This window comes from Arachis hypogaea, chromosome 14 (assembly GCF_003086295.3).
Source record: "Arachis hypogaea cultivar Tifrunner chromosome 14, arahy.Tifrunner.gnm2.J5K5, whole genome shotgun sequence".
In the NCBI taxonomy this organism is placed as follows: domain Eukaryota; kingdom Viridiplantae; phylum Streptophyta; class Magnoliopsida; order Fabales; family Fabaceae; genus Arachis; species Arachis hypogaea.
In genome coordinates, this window is record NC_092049.1 from 12,615,648 (window position 1) to 12,641,241 (window position 25,594).

Below are 25,594 nucleotides of genomic sequence, written 5' to 3' on the forward strand. Positions count from 1 at the left end.
ATTATAGTATCCTTTTTATGTACAGGACCACTTTCTTATTGATGATGATGAGGAGGAGTTTTTTTTTTGAGGGCTTTCAAGTATATAGGACAAGTAAGCGATTTAGCCAAATGATGTCAGATATTTGTGAGGATGTGGATACAACCCACGAATGACTAATTCCTGCTTACAAAAAGGGGTTGGAAAGGTACTGAGAAACATATGAGAAATGAAAAAATATAAAGAAAAAAGCAAAGGAGAATCGAGCGTCACTCTTAGGTGGTTCTATCCATTGTGGTGGTTCTATTCCACTGAACTCAACTATAGAGAGGATGGTAATATAATTTAAGTGGCTTTAGATCTTATTTAATAGACATTTGTTTATGTAAAATTTTTCTTATTTTGTGTTTTATGTGAAATAGAAGAAGCTATTGGGCCGTACATCAACCCACGAGGAAGTCTTCAAGAAAACCCACAGACTTAAAAGTGACAAGTCTAATTGGGTCGAAAAGCGCTCCAAGACACTCATGTGAGATATAGTATAAATATTAAATCATTAATTAATTAAAATGTTATATAAATATGGCTGTGGATTTGTTGTTTATACATGTGCCTTATGATTTCCTTATGGTTATATATGAAAATAGGTTTTGTTCCAATTCTTATTGAGAAACATGTGTTGATATACTATATATGTTAGGAAACTGTTACTGGAACAAACCAGATAGAAAACTGTTACTTAAGAAAATATAAGAAAACATAACGGTATCGTTTAGCCGATAGCTACCATTCTAATTCTAGTGCACAAGAAGAAGAAGGATTCAGGGATAGATATCCTCTGTAGTAATTTTTTTATTCGTTGTTTCAAAGTAGCGGAATAGATCCAGAGAGAGGGAAAGTAAAATACAAAAGAGCGAGAGTGAGAGAGACAAAAATCTGTCGGTAATTTGTGTAGAAGACTTATCGATAGAAAAAAATCTGTCGGTAATAAAAAATCCGTCTATAATAAAGACTAAATCTGTTTGTAAATCTATTTGTGATAAGTAATTTTTTAGTTGTGTATGATAGTTAGCTAAAAATGTTATAGTGAGTTTTGGATTCAATGACTATGATGTTAAGAAAAATATTATTGTATGGTCTTTAATTTCCATGACATTGTCCTTAATATTATGCTAAATTCAATTTATTCTTAAGATATTTGAGATGGTGTATATATTGACGAGTATCTGTGATTCCACAGTTTTACAAGTTTATAAGTTGTGAAGTGCACTATTTTTTATGAAAGGGTTTTATTAGGTAGACAATGACTTTTGTAAACAATATGAATAATAAGTTTTAGAATTGATCCAATAAAGTAAAAAAACACTCCACTCCTAAATTACCTCCTAAACCTTAACATTAGAATAACCATCTGCATACCTAGTAAATTGAACATCCAGCCATTGTTAACTGTGCATGAGTAAATCGAATCAAAAGAAATAACCATCCAATTAAAAATAATGAACATAATCATCTGCATACCTATTAAATTGAACATTCGACATATCCATTATTCACATTATTTAGTATTCTTATTGTCTACCTATATTTTTTTTTATGAAAATATATTTTCCATCGGTAAAATGATAAGAGTGACTATAGTAATAAAAATTCTAGTAGTATAAAATAATAGTCAATTATATTATTATTTATTTGTTCAAGCAAGACTACTAATTAACTAAAGACCAGACTCATACATGGTTGTAGATTCCAGTGTCATCCACCAAACTCCTCGCACACCCAGTCAAACACACCGGCTTTCAATATTGAAATTTAATAAGATCACCTTAATTATAAATATACTACAAGTACACTATTAGTTAATAAATCACATACATATTTTTGCTTCGAAGATATTTAATTTCAACATGACATGGATGTAATGCATGGTAATAAGCACATGTGCCCAACTACCTACTGGATGCACTTATTCATATCCTTCATACTTTTTAGATATATGTAATGTAAATAAAAAGAGCCGCCAGACATTAAATAAAAGATTGGGTTAATAGTCAGAAAGATGATTTATTTTTTAAATTAGTTTTTAGATAATTTTTTTTAGTTATATTAGTCTTTAAACGATAAAATGTAAGTTAAATTGGTCTTTCCATTAATTAGTTAATGAAGTGTCATGTTAAGTGTCACGTGGCATGATTACGTGAGTGTCACTTGATATGTAAAAAAGTTATTTATAATAAAAATAATTCCTGAAAGTCCAGACATAAGTCATTTTTATCCCTATAATTTGAAGAAATAATCAAATTAGTCTTTATATAAATTTTTTTTATTTTTTTCATAATATTAAATTTAAAAAATTTTTGATAGTACTAATTTTAATATTATTTTTTAGACACTAATAAACAAAATTCTCTTTACATAAAATAATAAAAATAATTAAATTATTATAAAGTTATTTTGTTATTTGTATTTTAAAATTTTATATTTTTAAATTGTAATTTTTTATAGTGAAATTTTTTTTATTTAAAAGAGTTTATCAAATTATTGTTGATTATATATTTAAAAATTTAATATTTTAAATCTCACTAAATAACATAGTAGTTATTTTAAAATTTAAATCTTTTAAACTTTTAAAATTATAATTTTTATTATTATTTAATTTATATGCTAGAACTCAATAATTGAAAAATTGATTTGTGGAATCACTTGTTGAATCTTAATATTTTATTATAGTTTTTAAAATAACTACTATATTTATTTAGTGAGATCTAAAAGATTAAAGCATTTAAAATAACTACTATATTTATTTAGTGAAATCCAAAATATTAAAACTAGTTACGTTTTATCTTTCAAGAACTAATATGATTTAAAAAGTCATTTAAGGACTAATTTAAAGAATGAGTGATCTTTCAGGGACGAATTTGACCATTAGCCCATAAAAGATTTCTATAATATGATTGGATGCATACATGAGATAAAAGAGGAAATTTTTTACAAAACAAGTAAAAAGAAAAACTCTATTTTTTACAAAAAATAAAACATTCTCAAATCTAAAATATTCCTAACAAACCAAATCAAAGTTTTTGGTTTTTTACTTATTTTACAATTTGACAAGTCAAAAATTAATTTATCATAATACTAAATTCTATTTAAGAGTTTATCCCACATTGATTAAAGAAAAAGAGAAAGAAAAAGAAAAACGAAAAAATTAAAAGAAATAGCAAATACTATATTCTACCAACCACCAAAAATGGACCCATACATCAATCACAAGACGAAAAGATCTCTATACAAATAAGCCGCCAATCTGGTCCGCCATCCATACAATATCATGAATTAAATAACACTAAAACTACACAATATATGTAACATGATACATGCCCAATCAATCAATCAAAGTCAAAGCAAAACAATTAAACAACCAAGAAGTCAGAATACTTCGTTTTTGAAGTTAACTAATTAAATTATAATCATTGTCACCATTACAACACTTTGAGTTAGCACGTTTTCTATGTAAGTTCCAATTCCCCCATTTAATTCCACATATGCCCCTACTCATGCATATAAATATTCCCCTTCTCTCTGCCTAAGTCTTCACCAAAATACAAAGCACATAGCTAAAGTTTGCTCTCCCAAAGAACATAGCTAAGCTTTGTTGTCCCAAAGAACACAGCTAGGAAAAGATGGTCGCTGTTAGTGAGATCCGCAAGGCTCAAAGGGCAGAAGGTCCTGCAACGGTACTCGCGATTGGCACAGCAAATCCACCAAACTGTGTTGATCAAAGTACATATGCAGATTATTATTTTAGAGTCACCAACAGCGAACACATGACCGATCTTAAGAAGAAGTTTCAGCGCATTTGTATGTATTTTTATTAATTAAGCGTTTTAGCTTTATTTATTTAATATTTATCAAAAAAATTTATCGTTTTACTTTTATATTACTTAAAACAGAAAATTAACATATTATACAATATATTATATTCACTGTTTGATATAATAATAATAATAACTATATAACATTATTTCCATAATTATAAATTTATATAAACTATATATTCAAATGGTATTTAAAAATTTAAGTCACTACAAAAATAACTCAAGAATAACATTATTACTATATATATCATTTTCTCAACTTTATCAAAGGTAATGATGGATGTGAATTACACATTTTTATTTCAGGTGAGAGAACACAGATCAAGAACAGACATATGTACTTAACAGAAGAGATACTGAAAGAGAACCCTAACATGTGCGCATACAAGGCACCGTCGTTGGATGCAAGAGAAGACATGATGATCAGGGAGGTACCAAGGGTTGGAAAAGAGGCTGCAACCAAGGCCATCAAGGAATGGGGCCAGCCAATGTCTAAGATCACACATTTGATCTTCTGCACTACCAGCGGCGTTGCGTTGCCTGGCGTTGATTATGAACTCATCGTACTCTTAGGGCTCGACCCATGCGTCAAGAGGTACATGATGTACCACCAAGGTTGCTTCGCTGGCGGCACTGTCCTTCGTTTGGCTAAGGACTTGGCTGAAAACAACAAGGATGCTCGTGTACTTATCGTTTGTTCTGAGAATACTGCGGTCACTTTCCGCGGTCCCAGTGAGACAGACATGGATAGTCTTGTAGGGCAAGCATTATTTGCTGATGGAGCTGCTGCGATTATCATTGGTTCTGATCCTGTGCCAGAGGTTGAGAAGCCTATCTTTGAGCTTGTTTCGACTGATCAAAAACTTGTCCCTGGCAGCCATGGAGCCATCGGTGGTCTCCTTCGTGAAGTTGGGCTTACATTCTATCTTAACAAGAGTGTTCCTGATATTATTTCGCAAAATATCAATGACGCACTCAGTAAAGCTTTTGATCCATTGGGCATATCTGATTATAACTCAATATTTTGGATTGCACACCCTGGTGGACGTGCAATTTTAGACCAGGTTGAACAGAAGGTGAACTTGAAACCAGAAAAAATGAAAGCTACTAGAGATGTGCTTAGCAATTATGGTAATATGTCAAGTGCATGTGTGTTCTTCATTATGGATTTGATGAGGAAGAAGTCTCTTGAAGAAGGACTTAAAACCACTGGTGAAGGACTTGATTGGGGTGTGCTTTTTGGCTTTGGTCCTGGCCTTACTATTGAAACTGTCGTTCTCCGCAGCGTGGCCATATAATGCACTTAATTCTGCATATATGCGATTGTGTCATTTTTTAATAATTTTTTTCCTCTAAAATAAGGTCCTAAATGGCTCATATATTATTAGATGAGTGAAAAATTAGAAAAAGATGTCTAAATTTAATTCTTTATGCAAAGATCATTCAATATCAAAGTTTGTAATTGTTAGTAAAAAATATATCAAATTCTTTTCCATTGAGCAGCATAACACATGCTATTATTGATTGGGTTGTAATTTCATCTAAAAACAACTATAAACACCTTCGGATGAGGTTTCATTAAGATAAAGTCATAAAAGAATTAGGTATGATAGTACAAGGCTTGATGTGTTATGTTTGTAATTTTTTATGTTATCGTGTACACATGTGTTTGAACTTGGAAGCATCTCATATAATTATGTCATAATGTTAGTTACTTTTATTGTCTAATTTTCAATATGTTGTTATACAAGCTTAAATATAATAAAATTAATTTTATTGAAAAAGAATACTCATGTCATGTTTTTTCCTGTCTCTCAAAACAAATGCAGTCTATGTGACCAACTGACCATTTTGTTTAAACGTAACCCCCCCCCCCCTCTCCTCTTCCCGGGTTTCTAATTTAAGACTGATTGCACTGTGCACAACATTTCAAAAGTATATGTCTCCTATTCTCAATCATATGAAACCGTTAGAGTACACAGCATTTTTTGATAGGGTTGGTAATTTTGATTTGTTAGATTAGTTTGTTAGGGTTTTGTTTTTCATTTTTAGAGAATTTTTATTCTAATTTAAATATACTGATTTTTAGGGATTTTTGTATTTTAAATATATGAGAAAAAAAGTGAGACGTTAATTTCTAAAAAAACGAAGTGCTAATTTGGTTCGACAAAACTTTGGAAGATCAATTTGAATTACGTATGTGAAATTTGATAAATTATTTTGGCTATTTACTCCTAAAAAGTTATACAATGTGTCGTTGTATTTATAATTTTTTTTATATTAACAACGGAACTTAAAATCCAAAAAAAGAATAAATTAAAAGACAACAATTTTTGAAAATGGGATGCCGATAAAATCATCATGAAGACGGAGAGATACAAAAAAGTAAATTAAAAATTTACAGTATTCATACTAATTAAAGTAATATATTTATTGATATCTCTTTTTCTAAAATTTAGCTGGTATATGTATCTGTGTTTTGCACAGAATAATACAAAAATATATAGGCATTTTTTAAAATTTTTTAAATAAAAACATACATAGTAACTTTTATTATAAAAATTTTATAAAATTAATTAAATTTAAATTTTAACTATTTACAATACTAAAAATAAGAAAATCAATGCTAATGATTTTTTATTTATTTTTAAAGTATAACAATCACTCATTAATAATAATATATAGTTTGTGATTAAATTAAAATATTTATATTATAATTCTATCTTTTTAAAGATTTCTTTTTAAATAATAAATAACATTATAGGTTGAATTTGTAGGTTTTTTCTCATGATTTATGAGTAAAACTTTCAAATCCTCTTACTCTAATTTTAAAACCGATTTGAGCAAGTATAATTTAACATGAGATAAAAAAAAATTTCTTGAATTACCTTTTTTGTTATCATATCCAAAGAAAGTATTATGGAAAACTATTTTTGTTAAAATCTACTTAGAATAATTGTTTTATATTCTAGTAACATATTCATTTTTGGAATTAAAGTAATATGACCAACATTGTCATTTGTTTAAACTTACCAATATATTTTGTCTATTCTTGAGTTAAAGTAGCTGTATTTATACCTAAAAACGGTTTTATATTTTTTTTGTTAGTTTAACACTTACCAAAACTGCTAAAGATAAGATAAACGCACAACACTACAAAAAAAACGCTGAGTACTGTCGTGTTCTTCAAATATATCCGACGGCAATGAATTCACCGTTGAAAATGACTAGACGATATAAATCTTGCCGGTAAATATTTACCATTGGATTTATTTCGTCCAACGGTAATTACCGTCAATCACCGTCGAATTTTGTGATGGATTGCCAGCTCAGGAAATCAATTGGTTACCGGTGAATTTTTCTAATGATAACGTTGGTGCCAAAAAATATTGTTTCGCTCCATGTTACCGTTGGATTATTCCTACGGTAATTCCGACGGTAACGTCACTTTTTCGAATTTTAAATAAATGGTCAATTTTAATTTTAAATTTAAAATTTTTCATACAATTAGTGGTCAATTCATAAATATTGCATAATTTTTATTTAAAATTAGTAAATAATACAATGTGTAAAATAAAAGTCAGGTACACCAAATAAATGTATGAAACAATAATACAAAAACCTAATATCTACATATCCAGGTAGTCATCGTCGTCAGACAAAAAACTTGATGAAGAGATTAATGCCGATTTAGAATTTCTCAGTAGAAAAGAACTTCGTTGCAAGTATAGTCCAAATGGACAATTAAACTCTAAATCAAAGTTTAAATATAGGTTGTCACTAAGTCAAACCAATATAAAAAAATCGAGAGTATTTAAACCTCGGGTCGTTCTCCCTAGAAATTGCAATCAAGTGCTCAATTATTGGCTATGAGGGAAAAAAGGGATTTGATGGTAATTGACAAGAAAATTAAAAGTTAAGAAAGTAAATAAGCATGCAAGGGAATTAAAACTCAAAGCACGTAAATCAAAAATGGAATTCAAATGGCAAAAAGAAACTCTTTGCAACGGTTGAGAATTAAGGATTCCTATCCTAGTCATCGACCATAAACATGGTAATTGTGAAGAATTAATCCCAATTAGTCAACCCTAGTATCGAGGATAAGTCAAAAGGGCATAATTGATCTCAATCCACAAATCCTAATCAACTCACTAATTAACTTAGTGAAATGCTAGCGTCAGTGGAAATGGCCCTAAGTCAGCGGTGCAGGAGGCGGTGACGATGTCCATGTGCCACCAGCATTACCGTTGCCACTAACAGGGTCGATGCTAGCGGTGCGTATCTGGGCCTGGTACACCTCCATCGGAGCCTCCATACGTTGCATCCACTTCAGCGACTCCTTAAACTCCAGCCTGAGCTCATCCGTAGAAGATGTGCGGGTGAGGATTTCCTGATACCTCTCTCAATAATCGTTAAGCTCCTGAGCATGCTGGTGAAGGCTGCGCTGTAGCTCCTACACCTGGAGCCTCAAATCCATGCCTTCATCAAATCCATCGACGACGTCCTCCCCACTTTGATGAGACTGTTAAATCGCGGTCTCCAATCTCTGTGTGTAGGACTCCTATACAATTAACACAAATTACTGTGTGATTAGTAAGCTAAGACAGATATACAGTTAATATCTAATAATTTCATAGCAAAAGATAATCAGACGTATGTTTACTTACATAATAGTCCTGAGACTGCTAATCAACAAATCCCGTTTTTTTCTCCTTCAGCATGTGGGTGTACTTGAAGGTCTCTGCCAATATGGCCCCGCAGTCTAACGCCTTCAACTTCACAAGTTACATTGAAATACAAAATTATTAGAATTCCTAGTAATGATATGAAAAACAGATAACATAACGAAGTTATTAATAATATTAAGGAACTACATACCAGCCTGGTCTTCGACTTCATGAAGGTTGCTGAGCCGCCAGTGTACTTTGACAACCTCTCCGATGTCCTGTTAGCTCGGTTGGTGAGACCGCCGATGCTTGAACCCCGCATCGGTCTCCCAATGAGAAAACATGCCCTTCTTTACCTCCGGTTGGATCTAGCACATCCGCTGGTCCTGGCCGTGGCGAACATCATCCAGCATCTACTGGAGCCGCCGACCCATCCTATAGTCGAATATCTTCCATATGGTCAAGTCATGCTCAACATCCTAAATAAAGTGCAGTTGCAACAAAGAAACTTTAAATTTAGTTAGACAGGATAGAGAATATAAACTAGATAAAAAGAATTAAAATAGAAATAATGAAAGTAATTACCGCCCATTTCTCAAACCAACGCTTCCTGGTCTCAGCGGGGATCTTCGTGTAGCTAGGCCAGGACTGGTCATACATCAGCTTGATGACATTCGTCATCTCCTGAGTACACCCGTTCGGGTTCAGTAAAAACCTAACAACAACCCATAAAAAGGAATCAACCTAAATTCATTAAACAGGAATCAATTTTTAGGAAGTCTCAGCAACAACAGGAACCATAAACAATAAAACTAGATAACAATAACCAACAGCATTCCAAATCAACCTAAATCCACTAAACATGAATCAATTTTCAGAAAATCTCAGCAATAACAGGAATCATAATCAATAAAACTAGAAAACAATAACCAGTAGCATTTTAAATCAACCTAAATCCACTAAACAGGAATCAATTTTTAGGAAATCTCAACAACAACAGAAATTATAATCAATAAAACTAGAAAACAATAACCAACAGCATTCCTAATAAACTTAAATGCACTAAACAACAATCAATTTTTAAGAAATCTTAGCAACAACAGGAATCATAATCAATAAAACTAGAAAACAAAAACCAATAGCATTTCAAATCAACCTAAATCCACTAAACATGAATCAAATTTTAGGAAATCTCAGCAACAACAGGAATCATAATCAATAAAACTAGAAAATAATTACCAACAACATTCGAAAGCAACCTAAATCCACTAAACGAGAATCAATTTTTAGGAAATCTCAGCAACAACAGGAATCATAATCAATAAAACTAGAAAACAATAAACAACAGCATTACAAATCAACCTAAATCCACTAAACAGGAAATCTCAGCAACAACAGGAATCATAATCAATAAAACTAAAAAACAATAACCAGCAGAATTTCAAACCTAAATCCACTAAACAGGAATCAATTTTCAGGAAATCTCAACAACAACAAGAATCATAATTAATAAAACTAGAAAATAATAAACAAGAATTACATGAGCATTGAACGTGATACTTACCCCGTGCCGCCATCAGGCCAAATGCGCAACCGTACGATGGTAGGTGGTGGAGGGGCATTAGCTGCTGCCTCATTGCCGTGGCTGGACTCGGCGTCGTCGTAGATGCGAGCTGCTGAGCAGTAGGAGGCGGCGTCATTACCGTGGACGACAGTACGTAGTTGTGGTTAGGGACCATGATGAGCGGCTAGTCTACTAAAACCGCAACATGTGGCGTGACCGGGTTAGTCGGAGCAAAGGGAGAAGATCCGGAAGTCCTGAGGGTACTGGAGGAAACCCTCCCTCTACCCCGACCATGGCTATGACCATGACCGGCAGCCTAATTCGCAATATCTCTGTCTGTAGACATGTCTGCAAATAACAGTCATCAACACAGCAATTAACGCAATTAGACAATTCCAAACACTTCAACAATTCAAGACCTAATGTATTGAATCTAACCTAACTTAATCAACCTAAGTCAACCAAGATTAGAAAACTAACACTGAACTAACTTTGAAACTGATTCAAAATTGAAATTGAAATACTAACCAAACCTAAACTAAATTAAACTGAAATTAAACAATTAGTAAATAATCTCAGCAACAATTTCTCAGCAAAACAGTTATCAACTCAGAAAATAACAAAATTAGTGAATTCTAAACACTTGAACAATTTAAAACCTAATGTATTGAATCTAACCTAAATTAATCAAACTAAATTACAAACCCTAAACAAATTGAAATTACAAACCCAAGAATCACAATAGCATGCTTAATTACCTATGAACCAAGAGAAATCCTAATAAAAAAATTCTAATTTTACTCTAAATAATCCTAACAGCAAAAAGTAGTTTAACTAAACCAAATTAATAATGAAAAATTAAAATCTAATTAAACCATAATGAATTTAAAATAGAGAAGATTAAATTAGGAATTGACAAAATTTTAAAACCAACCTCAGAGCAAGAAGCGTGGAGCAACGGTGGAGATGCAAGTTGCGGCAGTGGAGGTGGCTCGCCGGAGTGTACCTCGGTAGAGAGAGCGGCGGATGTTGCAGTGATGGAGGCTTGACATCGTAGTGGAGAGAGTGTTGAACGCGAAGGTTCTGGCTCACTGAGAACGATGGAGCGGCGGCGGCAGCGATGGTAGGGGGCCGAGAATCGGCGGCAATGGTGGAGGCAGTGATGAGAAAGAGGGTGGAGATGTAAAGAGAAAGGAGGAAATTCGAAATGGGAGAGATGAAGGTTCAAGCTATAATTAAGGGCACGTTACCGTCGGATTTACCGTCGGACAAATTCGACGGTAACGTTTTTTTGTGTGCCTAAAACGCAGCGTTTCACTAAACAAGGTTACCGTCGTATTTACCAACGGTAGTGGTGCACGCCATAATTTCCTTTTTTCCTGCCACATATTATCGTCGAAACAACAATTCTGATGATTATATTTGACGGTTACGAGTTCATAGCCATATTCGGCGATAAATTCAACGGCAAACTCATTGCTAACGTTCTCTAAATCCAACGGTACTCAGCGTTTTTCTTGTAGTGCAATATCTTGTCTTAACTCTTTTGAAATGATAAAAAGAATTTGTGTCTAAAGTCTTGAATTGTCCATACCTAAAATAATAATTCATGATAGAAATAGAATAGATACTGATTATTCAAAAATTGAAGTCGATTTTTCCGTCTAGTACAACTACTTTTTCTCCAAGAGGAAAACCTTTGATATGTGTAAACAAAATCAAGATATCACTCAAGTATTTATCAACTAATTTTATGAGTTTGATTTTCGCTAACAACATTGTTTGAGGATAGTCGAGTTAGATCTTGAATATAGAATCTTCAATTACATTTGGTAGTATTGTGAATCTTAAGTGTACCACATATTTCTATTATGAAGGAGTAAAGATGCAGTAATATTAATTGAATTAAAATTTAGTGCATTACCCTTTGAGTAAATTTTAACTAAAATCAATTTTCAAAGAAATGATGTTGTCGCACCCATGATCATAAATAAAGTCAAAACCTCTTCTTCACGATACACAATCGTGATAACTTTATCAAATGTGTAATTTCCTTTTTAGATGTGTTACAAAGATCAATGTGGTTGAGATTATTTATTTTAACTCATTCCTCTTAAAGTTTAGTTCTCCTATAGCTATTCTTTTAGATAACAAAGAACTATATACTTCAGTTGCTAAAGACATAAGATGATAGTCTTTTAGAATTTTATCACAAGATTGTGAAATTTTATCTAAATCAAATAAGTAAAACTTCTTAATCTCATTATTTTACATGGTTAATTCTACACATAATATATAATAGTGTTAAAATTCAATCAACTTAAAATGATCAATATAATTAAAAAATTATATTTATTATAGTTAATAAAATTCATCCTTCATGTTTAGTACTATTCTTTATTGATATAAAATATCATTAAAAGCTCATGTCAATAACTATTACTATTCTATACGTGTTTTGGTCTTGAGAAATTGTTGGAAGGTAATCAAATGACAAACAACCTCGTGATATATGATATTGAGGCCTATGTACTTGCTTCTTTATTAGCATCATTAAATTCTCTATCCTCTTGTATTAATCCAAAAGAAAAATATGCATCCGTATAAAATTATAAATAGCATAGAATATTCTTTGTATTATCCTTATGTCTTGAAAATTCATACATTTTTTTAAAAATATTTAAGAGAAATTGATGGTAAAATCTTTAACATTTAAAGAAACATCAATTAGAATTAAACTTCTCAGATATTTATGTGGTAATTACATATGCATATAAAATAGCACTAAATTATAGTAGCTAGCTAGAAGTTACCTGAATCACAACTAGAAAATTGCTTAATATAGACAGATTTACAGACAGATTTGGTCTTTATTACAGACAGATTTTTGGTTACTGACGAAATTACCGATGGATTTCTCAGGTACTTCCTGTTATATAAAGATATTCAAGCAGCAATTATGAATAAAAACTCATTCAACCAAGTTGTAAACTATAAATGTTAATATCCTTTTTTGTCAAACCTGTCTAGCAACCCCCAAAGATCGGATCCCACGGTCAGCAAACTTAACAATAGTTGCATAGCCTTTCTCCTCACATCCTCTTTGCAGTTGCAGAGGTTCAATATCTAAACCGGGAGAAAAGAATATTGTTAAGTCCCCTGCACAAACATAATCAGCTGGTGCCAATAGCAAAATATTTTTACCTGCTCAGGAGCACCTTTGCTGGATCTATGCCAATTTCCATCAGATTCAATGTAAGTTAGAGCAGTCCTCTTGTCTCCATGATTGAAAGGGAAAAAATGGACCTCCCTGATTCCAGCCTTTGCCTGCAAAATTTAAATTAAGATTTAGAAATTCTTACCTTTAAATTCAACATATATTTTTTCCCTTTTAATTTCTTATATTGAAAAATCAATTTGGGAATATATTTACCTCCTTTGGATCAGCAAGCATACCAACAATTGCGGCATATATAGCATCTTGATTCTCAGTCCTATATGGAAGACCAAGTTAACATGGACACTAGTCTTCAATCGCTGAGACACTATGAATCAACAAAAACCTAAACCCCAAAAAATTCAACCAAAATGAAACTAGTCAATGCATTCAGGAACCTTGATTTCACAAACAAGTTTATAAGAACACAAAATAAAGAACTGTAACCGTTACTAGTTCTTATCATAGAATAGGAAATAGAATTAGAGTTAGCGATGGAACATAGGATAATATAATTAGAGTTAGCAGTGAGATTGAATGAAAGAAAACAGCGATGAAAGATAAAGGAGATTAGGGTTACGTGCACAGCTGAGGCAAGATCGAAGAGAGAAACGCAGCAACACACGGAGAAGAGCAAGCACTAGTGGCGGGATCGAAGAGAGAAACGCACATTAGGGTTCAAAAGGGAGCGATGCGAGCAAGGCCGACGGAAGGGGTGCGACGGAGAAGAACCGGGAAGAGGTATGATAGAGCCTTGGTGCGATAGAAGTTCAGTGCAATGGAAGTTCGGTGTGACGGCGATGCAAGGCTGATAGCACCGCCGATGGAGCATTTAGAGGGGATGATTGTGGAGGAGCAAAAGTGTGGTTTGAAATGAAGAGGAGAACGTGATCCTAAATCTTTATTTTAATATTTCCGATGGAATATTTTAAATTATAGATAGATTTTTTGTCTGTAATAATTTAATAAAATGCAGTGTATTTGTTCATTTAATTACAGACGGATTTTTCGTCGGTAATTATATCCCACGAAAAAAATTAATTTTTTCTACAGAATTATCGACGGATTTTCTTTTCTATTTGTAATTTATGCTAATTCATTTTTCTACGTTTCTGACAAAAAATCCCTCGCAAAATCTATTTGTATTTCCGTGGGATAAAATCTGTCGGAAATATCCATCTGTAATAACTAGTTTCTAGTAGTGTATATCAGTAAAAATTTTTTATATCATTAGTAAATGAAAAACCTTAAAATAAAAATTATAATCTAACTTAATATTTAACTTATTGTTATTGTTTCACAAATTATAATATTAAATTCTCTAATCTCATCTTGAATATAATTTTGATTTGCATAAATTTAAAATAAAAAAATTAATAATCTTTTATTTCATGATTCTTTGTATTGAATTTCTTGTATTCCATCTGGTTAAATATTTGTTTGAGATTGAATTTTGATTATTAACATTTTAGAATAGTGAATAACCATATTATACAATCAATGCAACTATAACCACAATTAGTTTTAAATTAATTTTAAAATTGAAAACAAATAAATAAAAATTCATTTTTTAAATTTCTATCTTCCTTTCTTAATTGCATTAATCAATCATAATTGAATTTTTAAAACGCCTTCTTTCATGTTTTTTTAATTTGATTTGCATATAGAAATATTTTTAATATGTATTAGAACTAATTTCCTAAAACATAAAAATTAAATATTTATATTAATCTGAATTTTTTATTATACAAGTCATGATATGAAACTATATGCATGACGAATAAACGTCTCACTAAGTTAATTATAAAAATATAATTGAAAATACAATCATCATCTCATACTCTAAATTATAAAAATAATTGTATCACACAAGTTTATTAACCCAAATAGCTATTTACATTCAATCTCTTGCATCTATATATGCCTAAATAAATACACAAACGAAAGTAAAAAATTATATATGTAATTTACTTTAATCAAAATAAAAAAGAGAAGCGAACGAACACTACAATATTTTGGGTCTATGCCTATGATTTTTTTGGTCACGGTAAAAAACCGTGACTATAGACCCTCTATGGTCACGGTTTTTCAGCGTGACAAAAAAAAGCTATGGTCACGGTTTTTTTGGAAAGGGTGACCATAGAGTATCTATTATGGTCACGATTTTTTAAAAAAAGGTGGCCTAAAATGGTCTATGGTCACGGTTTTGAGGGGTGGCCTAAAAGGGTCTACGGTCACGGTTTTTTACAGTAACAAAAAAAGGTCTATGGTCACGGTTTTTCAAAAAAGGGTAACCTAAAAGGGTCTATGGTCACGGTTTTGGAGGGTGACCTAAAGGGGTCTATAATCACGATTTTGGGGGTGGCCTAAAAGGGTCTATGGTCACGGTTTTGGAGGTGACCTAAAGGGGTCTATGGTCACGGTTTGGGGTGGCCTAAAAGGGTCTATAGTCACGGTTTTGGGGGTGACCTAAAGGTGTTTATGGTCACGGTTTTTTATGGTGACAAAAAAGGGTCTATGGTCACGGTTTTTCGGAAGGGTGACCTAAAAGGGTCTATGGTCACGGTTTTTCGGAAGGGTGACCTAAAAGGGTCTATGGTCACGGTTTTAGGGGGGTGACCTAAAGGAGTCTATGGTCACGGTTTTATGGGTGACTGATACGCGAAAAATTAATTCTCACGTATTTACTACCGGCAAGTATACCGGGTCGTATCAAGTAGTAAAACTCACTTAGAGTGAGGTCGATCCCACGAGGATTGGTGGATTAAGCAACTTTAGTTAAATGGTATTTTAGTTAAGCGAACGATGTCTTAATTTCATGAGATTTGAACACTTGAAAGAAATTGCAAAGAATTAAATGACAAGAAATTTAAAGAACTAAAGTAATGAAGGAAAATTAAATGACTAAAAGTAAATAACGGAAACTTAGATTGCAAGAAACTTAAATGACATCAAAAGTAAATTGCAAGAATGTAAAAATGCGGGAATATAAAGTGCAAAAAATAAATTGCAAGTAATTGAGAGCTGAATTTAAATGGCAGGAATGCTAAATTACTTTAATATAAGAGGGAATTGGGTAGTGGGCAATCAAATAACTAGAGAACAAAAGAAATGAGAATTAATGATGGAAGAGATCATTAGGGATCAGAGATGCAAATTCTCATGAATTGATGTTGATCAATTCCTTCTCAATCATGGGTATAGATCCATGGCAGATTGTAGGTAATTGAGTTCCAATCTCTTGGTAACTCAATTTCTCTCAACATAACCAATTGCCACTCTCGTGATCTAATTGTTCATGAGAAGAGATGAAGCTCATTAACTAATCCTTCAAGCCACACAATTCCCAGGATCTCAACCAAGGGTGGTTACATCTCACATACCAACCCAAAGTGTATTAATCAAGGAAATTATGAAAGGATGAACTCTAAACTGAAATATATGGCTCCTTTCTCAAGTTCACCACACAATTCATATAGATTCAACCCCTCTCTCGATGGTGATTGAAGCTTTGAAGAACAAGAGTTTCCTCATGGATGAACCACTTGAAGTGAGAAGGAAAAGAAGAGTTATCAACCCATTCAAATAAACAAAGCTCCTCCCCCTAATGAAAATGGGGTTTAGTGAATCATAGCTCCAATTTCAACAATAATTGCCATAGATGAAAATTAAACTAAATGTCGAGAAGAATGAAGAAGAAGAAGAAGAAGTTCTTAAAACTGAAATTCAAAGTTGCAAGAAAAACAAAATAGAAGACCGGTGAGAAAAAGTAAAAATGCTAATGTAATAGAAAAAATGTCTAAGTGTCAAAGAGTCCCCCTAAAGTACAAACTCCTTCTGTATTTATACTAGTCCTAAGAGCCCTTAGAGAGATCCTCAATTGGGTTAACAATGTGGGCTTTATCCTTGTTGAATTCGCTGCCCCTTGGAGTGGAGTTGCTGGCCTTTTTCAGAAAGAGAGGAAGCAGAGCCAATTATCATCAATTCTGGCCCAGTGAATGGGTGTTACTGGCAAACACGCCAGTGTAAACGCACGTTGGCAACGTGCTCATGGGTTTCCTGGGCTGGGAGCTTTGTGTTGGGCGTTGTTAGCCTAAGTTGTTGCTAACAACTTGGCTTTTCTTCTTCTTGGCTCCACTTTTCATGCCTAATGTTGCCTAGAATTTGAGCTTCAATCCTCAGCTTTAATATGGACTATCATACATCATTGGAAATTTCAGAATGTCTTCTTTCTAATGCACTTGGGCTCATCTCAATTGGATCTTTCTAACTCAAGTTATGCTCCATTGAAGAAGGCAAGGTCAAGTTGCCTTGGTTGTGGGCGTTTTTATCAAACACGCCAGTTCATTCCAAGTTGGCAACGTGCTAGTGCCCTTCCTTGGCCCAAATTCATAATTCTTGACCCCTTGGCATTGTTGATGAACACGCCTTCTTGCTTCCAAGTTGGCAATGTGCCAAACCTTCCAAGGCTGAGACATAGAGCTGGCGTTGTTGATGAACATGCCAGTTCATCCTCAAGTTGGCAACGCCCTCGAGCTCTTCCTTGGTCCAGCATCCTTGCTTGCCTGCGTTGCCAAGGAACACGCCCCCTTTCTTCAAGTTGGCAACGCCCAAATTCACTCTCCAGGGCTGCCTTGCATTGTTGATGAACACGCCTCCTTGCTAGCACGTTGGCAACGTGCTCGATGCGTGTGAAATTGTCTTCCAGGGATGCCTTGCTTGTTTGGCGTTGCTAGCAAGCACGCCCATGTTGCCAGCGTTGGCAACGCTAGCTTCTTGCATGGTCAGGCTTTCTTGCTTGGCGTTGTTTGCTGGCGTTAGTCTCAAACATGCCTTTGCTCACCCAATGTCAACAACATGCTCGAGTCTTCCTTATGGTGTCGAACTTCGCTTGCTACGTTGCCTTGGAAAACGCCCATGGAACTTGGCGTTGGCAACGTACCCCTTCTTGGACCAAGTCTTCTAGCTCAGCGTTGCCTTGAAACATGCCAATGGAGGCTGGCGTTGGCAACGTGCTCGAGTGGAAGCCAGGGTTGCCTTGAGTGAGTGCCCAGCGTTGCCTTGAAACACGCCAATGGAAGCTGGCGTTGGCAACGTGCTTCTCCCTTTCCTGGGCAAGCTTTCTTGCTGCGTTGCTTGCCTGTGTTGCCATCAAACACGCCCCTACATCTCTTGGCTGGCAACGTGCTCGAGGTTAGAAGTTGCCCTCCAAGGTTGCTTGGTGCGTTGCCAAGGAACACGCCTTCAGAACTTGGCGTTGACAACGTGCTCCACATCATTCCTATCCAAGCCTTCTTGCTGCTGGCGTTGTCACCAAACACGCCCTTGTTGGTGGCGTTGGGAACATGCTCGAGCCCTCTCCCCTCTTGCCATGTCTTGCCTCTTGACGTTATTGCCAAGCACTCAAGTAGTAGTGCAAGTTGGCAACGTGCAAACTCCTCTAGGATCACTCTCCAGGGCTGCTGGCGTTATCATCAAACACACAAGTGGTAGCCCAAGTTGGCAACGTGCGATCCTCTGCTTCCTTGCCAAGCTTGATGTGTCTTCAAGCCTTCTTGCTCCAATTCTTGCTGGCTTGACCTTGCTATTCTATCACCTATCATTAACCAAAGAAACTTCCTCAAAGTCTTGCCATTCTATGCAAAAAATTTCAAGGGAATCATTCACATCAATTTGTTTATTAACTCCTTGAATTTGCATGAATTATGCCAAATTTCACCTAGTTCTTGGTATATGAATGCATGGAGACATAACCCATAAAAATACTTGTTTATTTCAAAGATAATGGATGAAATTAAGCTAAAACTAATTAAATTAACCAACTAATATAGCAAATATGCGAATGCATCAGTGACCTAAAGGAGTCTATGGTCACGGTTTTTTACAGTGACAAAAAGGGGTCTATGGTCACGGTTTTTCAGAAGGGTGACCTAAAAGGGTCTATGGTCACGGTTTTGGGAGTGACCTAAAGGGATCTATGGTCACGGTTTTAGGCGGTGACCTAAAGTCTATGGTCACAGTTTTGGGGGGTGACCTAAAGGGGTCTATAGTCACGATTTTGAGGGTGACCCAAAAGGGTCTATGGTCACAGTTTTTTGAAATGGTGACCTAAAAGGGTCTATAGTCATGATTTTGGGGGGGTGACCTAAAGGTGTCTATGGTCACGATTTTGGGGAGTGACCTAAAAGGGTCTATGGTCATGGTTTTAAGGGGAGATCTAAAATGGTCTATGATAACAGTTTTGAGAGTTATTCTAAAAGGATCTATAGTCACAGTTTTAATCATTTGAATTTAAATTAATTAATATTTTTATATATTTTTTATAATTTTAAATATTTTATATATTTAAAATTTAAAAATTTTAATAATTAAAATTTAATAAAAATTTTATGTGATTTACTTTAAAATATTAAAATTTTAAATTTAATTTTATAAATAAAAAATTAAGTTGAATATTATTAATTTTAAATTAAAAAATGATTTAAAACTTAATAATTATTAAGTTTTGTGCTTTTCTAGGAAAAAAAAACAAATAAACGTCAAAACCCTAAAACTAAAGAAGCTAAGGAAACCAACGCAGCCACACCCACACTCACCCAGCACCACGATCCTCTCCTCTCTGAAACTACACAGCATCAACGAACTAAACCTAGCCCCCAGCCATCTAGCACTGTAGCCCGCCCCCCGTAGCCATCGCAGTCTCTGCCGCTGTAACATCCCGCATTTTTGAAAATCTAAATATGAATAAATTGTGATTTTATCTTATTAAGTTTAAACTTTATAATTTTAGAAATTATTTTATTAGAAATAATTAAATAGATTCGGAGATAATTTTATTTTGAATTAATTAATATTCTTAAGTAATCTTATTATAATGAAATTTTTTGTATAATTTTAGTAATTAAAAAAAATAGAAAGAATTGTAGAATTTAATTTAAGTAACTTTTATTACGAATGAATTATGGTTTATTTTATTAGTTTGAGCTTTTAGAGATTAATTTATTAGAAATGATTAAATTGATTTTTATAAATACTTTGAGTTTAAGTTAATTAATGTTTATGTAAAATTTTTATTATAATAAGTTATTTTATATAAATTAAAATTAAAGTTTCGATGATAGAAAAATAATGAAAGGTCATGATTTAATTTAGATAATTAATATTTTGAGTTTAAACTATATTTTATAAAATGTGATTAGTATGCTTACTTTATGATTTAAATTAAAGATAATTATTTGAGTTCATTGATATATTGATAAATAAAATCTTACGTATTTTGAAAGTAATCTTTATAGTATTATATTTGATTTCTGAATTGTTATTTTATCTCAAATATTTTATAAAATTATTATATTACTTGTATATATTTTATCCTAATCCTAAAAATTTCTAATAAAAACCCTAATATCCCAAATTTCCCAATTTACTACCCTAAATCCCTAACCCTACGTTCAGAAAGGGAAAAAAAGAGTAAGGAGAAACAGAGAGGGAGCAGAGGGGAAACGAGAAAATAGAGAAAAGGGAGAAGAGGGATCGGGGAAGCCAGAGGAGAGGGTTCGTGGTCGCCACTGTCGTTGATGACGGACTAGGTTGCGTCCTAGCTGCCGGAGCCGCCATCACCATGACCTTGTTGCTTCGGGTCAACCATGTCTCTGCCTCTGATGAACCTTGTCGTGCCATATCTGTTGGAACTACCATGGTTGGAGCTTGTTATTAGATAAAGCAATTTGCTGCCACCATCTTTCAGTCTAGCCAGCATCATCCTCTTTGTTCCAGTTCCAATGCCAATTTTCTGTTTCTTAAGCCTGTACGCTTTCTTCTTTACTCTTCTATCATTTTGTTCATCCGTTATACTCTGTCCTAATTATAGTAGCATATGGTTTTGTTTTAGTTGTCAATTTATCTCCTGAGCAATCACAATTGGTGTTGAGGTCGTTGATGTTGCTGCTGTTATGCTATAGCTAGTCGCAAGAGTTTTACTACTGCGGGATTACGTTGAAATTGTCGCTGCTGCTGTGAATTCAAAATAAGTGGGCTTATCGTGGTCAATTCGTGCGAGTTCAGCTAATCGAGGTAGGGGGTTTAATTTAAACGGTTTTAATTTAAAAATGCCCACAAAGTTTATTGGATAACCGCAAATAGGTATAATAGTTGTGAGTAATTGATTGATTATGTGAACGTTGAATTGTGGCTGAAATTGTGATTGGAATGATTGAGATTGAGATTTGGAATTGTTGATTTAGTGCTATTGAATGATTATGTGGATTGTGAATTGTTTGACAAATAATTGTTGTGAATGCTGAGTTTGATGGATTATATTGGTTGATTACTATTGAGTTGGTTACTAAGTATATTGTAATGGTGGTGGAATTGATTGGTGATTGTTTTGAGATTTGATTTTGAGAGGTATTAAAGGGGTTGAATTTTAAAACACTAAACTACTTGTTGAAAATCTGAGTTTTGAAATAAAACGGCAACTTTGAAAGTGAACCAGCAACTTAATAGAGATTGGAATGATATGAGACTAAAATCTAAGCAAACTATAACAAGTATAGTTATTAATATTCAATTTTGAAGGTTTCGTATTAACTGAAAAATTAGTTATGATTTTTCAAAGTTGAATTATAAAATCTGATTTTCTGCATTACTTTTAAACGAAGTCAGAAACTTTGAAAAGCTATAACTAATTCCGTGATGATCGGAATTGTATGGGACCAAGTTTGGATTAAACTTGGGAATATGTAGAACTGGACTGAAAAATTTAAGGTCTTTTTGTTAAATACACAATTTATGGAAAATTTTTAAAGTTGAGTCATCAAATTTGTCCTGCAGCAGAGGAGTTCAAACAGGGCAGCAACTTGTTTGTCTTGCTGCGACTCCTCCGAGCTGAGTTTTGGAGCGAAACTAATTTTGTTTTAAAATTTGATTAACTTGGTTTATTTCTCTAAAATTTCAGGATTTTAGGAGTTAAGGATTGGAGTTGTGAATTTTTGAAAATTGGTGATCAAAGCTGGAAAGAATCAGTTTTCAGCAAGTTATGCATCAACTTCCAATGCTTGTAACTCTTAGAATTGAGTAGCAATTGGGTTGCAACCAAGACACACTTGTTTCCAAACAAGTTAGGAGTCTCCAAACCAAATTTTAGCCTAATTGAGATTTTGTAGTAAAAGTTGTACAAGTTCAAAGATACTAAGCTCGTTGGTGCAGTTTCTCTGGCTTTTCTTGCTTTGGGTCAATTGCTTGTGTCTTCATAGTTAACTAAAATTCTACTAGCTAGAAACTTAGACTTCATTTTTCTAGTCCTTTATCTTAAATTTAAATTATCAGTAGGTGTTGGGAAAAAATATAAATAAAAAATTGTCTCTGCTATTGAACAAGGTAGCTCCTTTGATTTCAAAAATTAGGAAAGATAATAAAGATGATGAAGCTTAGTAGAAGAGGTGATAATAAAAAGAAGAAAATAGCATTTGATTTGATTAGTAGGTAGTATTTACATTAAGGAGTTGAATGAGTTAATAAGAAGTAGTAGCTAGTGATGGTAAGAGAGTTGAAGACGGTGAGAGCAGAGGGTACAAAAGTACTGTCGCTTGATGTTGAAGCACATGGGCAAGAAGCTAAAGCAGTGGAGTTGTTTGTATGTATTAAGGCTACATTATTTTAGCTTGAATTTTTAATATAGCTGGTAAAAATAATATTTTATTTTAATCGGATTGAAACTGTTAAAACTATTTTTGCTTATTCAAGTTTCTATTATCATATGTGTGTATTTGTTGTTAAAACTATTAATCTTCTTCTCAATTCTCATCCACTACCACTGAAAGTTCATATTAACACTCACATTTGTCATACCCAGAAAGCATTCGCTGTTTTTGATATAAAAATTTTACTTTTTTGAGAACTGGGTAGATTTCGGTTCTTTATTTTGTGTGTTACCCATAGTCAAAGATCTGAGCTTTTTGGGTTTGGTCTCTTTGTGTAAAAGGGGTGACTCATGTTAAGGGATTTCAGAGATCTGGAATTTGTTTGACCTTGTGAATCTGAGTCTGTAGAAATAGGTAAGAGTTAGAAAGACTATGTTCGAATACTTGTATTACTTAGAATGCTTATACTTATGTAATAATATCTGCTAACACAAGTTGGTTTATGATGTAAGTGCTGGATATTCTGTTTCCTTTTTTAGCCTAATTATGTTGTTGTAAGGCATTATGATGCTTGCTCACATTGCTTTTTAGTTAAATGGTATCCATCAATTAAGATTCCAGGGTCTGATATACGCATGATGTTACCTATTAATTAACGAAAAAATTGAATGTTGATGCGATTTGTTTAATGTTTCTTTCTTATCCAAATTTTGTTTGTTTGTTTTGTTACATATATTGTAGGCATCAAGGCTTTTTCTAAGAAATGGGTTCTGATCTGAAAGTTGAAATGTCCAAGAGAACTCCTTTTTTTGTTATTAGTTTAATTAGTTTTAATTTAGGTCTTTTGTGAAATTGTAGCAGTGTAGCACTAATGCTGTCCGTTCCTTTCTTTTAATCAGTTTTTATGTATAACTAAAATTGCTCTAAGTTATTCTTAGTAATTTATGAGTGTCAAAATAGGTAAAAGTTAATGTTGCATTCTTTTAGAATTAAATTGAATAAATAATATATAGTTCAACACAAAGTTATCATCATCGAATTATTATATTTTATTGAAATCATATTAAACAACAAGGACTGCTATATGGAATTTGGTTGTGTTAGTGTTAATAATTATTTGAAGTACAACTAAGAAGAGAAGAAAAATTAAAGTCTTCATGCAGACTTTCTTTTTCATTTTTCTGTTGGGATAATTTAATTACTTTCATGCAATTGGGTTCTAAGTTCTTGTATCTTGATGGAGATAACTATGTAGGGAATGCTTTTTTCTTTTATCTTTTTCTTTTCGTTTCTTTTAGGATTAGTATTTGTTAATTGATTATTTTGTTTTCCTACTCTCGAATGTTCTTTACCTTCTCTTGAAATTTGTTTTGGCTTTGTTTTGTGTACAGGATAATTTTTTCGTACTGGTAAAGACAACAGGAGTTGACTAGTTGCTGTGGCACCGTTTATAACAACTTTGAATGTTCTTTACTTTTTGACAAGAGACTTTATCTGATATTACATGAAATGGATAAATTACACCTTATTTTGATTAGTGTTGTAATGGATATCTAGTTTTTAATGAAACTTTTATGATTTAGTTTTATTGAATTTCTCATTCTTAGATTTATTTTGTGATTATCGTCATTTTGGAATGTGATTATGCTTTTAAAAAAATTAAATCTCATAAAACAAAATAGGCTATGGTCACCATTTAAAAATAGGGTGACCATAGATAAGCTATGGCCACGGTGAAAACGGTGACCATAGATAAGGCTATGGTCACGGCGAAAAACCGTGACCATAGATAAGGCTATGGTCACGGTTTTAAGGAGGGGTGACCATAGATAAGGCTATGGTCACGGTTTTAAGGTGGGGTGACAATAGATAAGGCTATGGTCACGGTTTTAAGGCTATGGTCACGGCGAAAAACCGTGACCATAGATAAGGCTATGGTCACGGTTTTAAACGAGGTGACCATAGAAGCTATGATCACGGTAAAAAAACGTGGCCTAAAGTGTCAGATTTTGAAAATTGAAACCGTGACCATAGATAAAAAAATCATGACCATAGACCTATGGCCACGAGAGAATAGACCACGGTAAAAAATCGTAACTATAGATCCAAAACCGTGACCATAGATCTATGATCACCCTTTTTACTAACTATGATCATGGTTTTTTTACCGTGACCATAGACCTTTTTTTTTTGTAGTGGAAAAAATTCGCCTATAAACAAATGTGACTACTGATTGAGAAGAAAGAAAGTTGTCAAAAAAAATTTGTATAAGTAATAAAAGTGATGACCATTAATAGGAGTGCACTAATAGTGTTAAAATTAGTTTAGCTTAAAAAAGTCAATAATATAATAACATAATAAACACGTACTTAAAATAAAACAATGAATTAATGAATATAAGGTATCATAACTGGTAGGAAAAAAAATTAATATTTTTTTTTGTATTTTGGTGTTGAATATGAAAAAAAAAATAGTTTTATGTTTTTCTCTTTTTCATAGCTTCAATCTTTCACATTGTAGGGTCAAAGTTAAATAAGAGAATTTTTCTAGTGAATAGTAGAATTAGGTGAGAAGTAAAAATTTTTATTAAATTTAGAAAGAAAATGTGTATTACACATAATAAATTTTTATTGATAAAATCTTTCTATTAT

The 25,594-nt window shown here is 33.1% G+C and overlaps 2 protein-coding genes across 2 annotated transcripts; one reads left to right on the forward strand and one right to left on the reverse strand.

Moving 5' to 3' along the window:
• Positions 1-3,562: 3,562 nt before the first annotated feature.
• On the forward strand, positions 3,563-5,362 carry LOC112741559 (stilbene synthase 3-like). The gene is made up of 2 exons (XM_025790578.2): positions 3,563-3,837; positions 4,161-5,362. Exons 1-2 carry the CDS (start codon positions 3,660-3,662, stop codon positions 5,150-5,152), a joined length of 1,170 nt encoding a protein of 389 aa, XP_025646363.1. The 5' UTR covers positions 3,563-3,659; the 3' UTR covers positions 5,153-5,362.
• Positions 5,363-10,277: 4,915 nt separating this feature from the next.
• Positions 10,278-14,039, reverse strand: LOC114925133 (uncharacterized). The gene is made up of 6 exons (XM_072215574.1): positions 13,883-14,039; positions 13,519-13,579; positions 13,290-13,412; positions 13,108-13,211; positions 12,993-13,014; positions 10,278-10,433 (listed from the first exon to the last, which is right to left on the reverse strand). The coding sequence occupies exons 1-6, from the start codon at positions 13,972-13,974 to the stop codon at positions 10,278-10,280; spliced, it is 558 nt and encodes a 185-aa protein (XP_072071675.1). The 5' UTR covers positions 13,975-14,039.
• Between the last annotated feature and the right edge of the window lie 11,555 nt (positions 14,040-25,594).

Bases quoted from the DNA above. Each gene is read 5' to 3' on its own strand.
- LOC112741559 (XM_025790578.2), top strand. From the start codon at position 3,660: ATGGTCGCTGTTAGTGAGATCCGCAAGGCTCAAAGGGCAGAAGGTCCT. The intron at 3,838-4,160 runs GTATGTATTTTT...TTTTTATTTCAG, and splicing joins GAAGAAGTTTCAGCGCATTT to GTGAGAGAACACAGATCAAG.
- LOC114925133 (XM_072215574.1), bottom strand. From the start codon at position 13,974: ATGTGCGTTTCTCTCTTCGATCCCGCCACTAGTGCTTGCTCTTCTCCG. The intron at 13,580-13,882 runs GTAACCCTAATC...TCTTCCATATAG, and splicing joins ATCTTGCCTCAGCTGTGCAC to GACTGAGAATCAAGATGCTA. The intron at 13,413-13,518 runs GTAAATATATTC...TAAATTTTGCAG, and splicing joins TGCTTGCTGATCCAAAGGAG to GCAAAGGCTGGAATCAGGGA.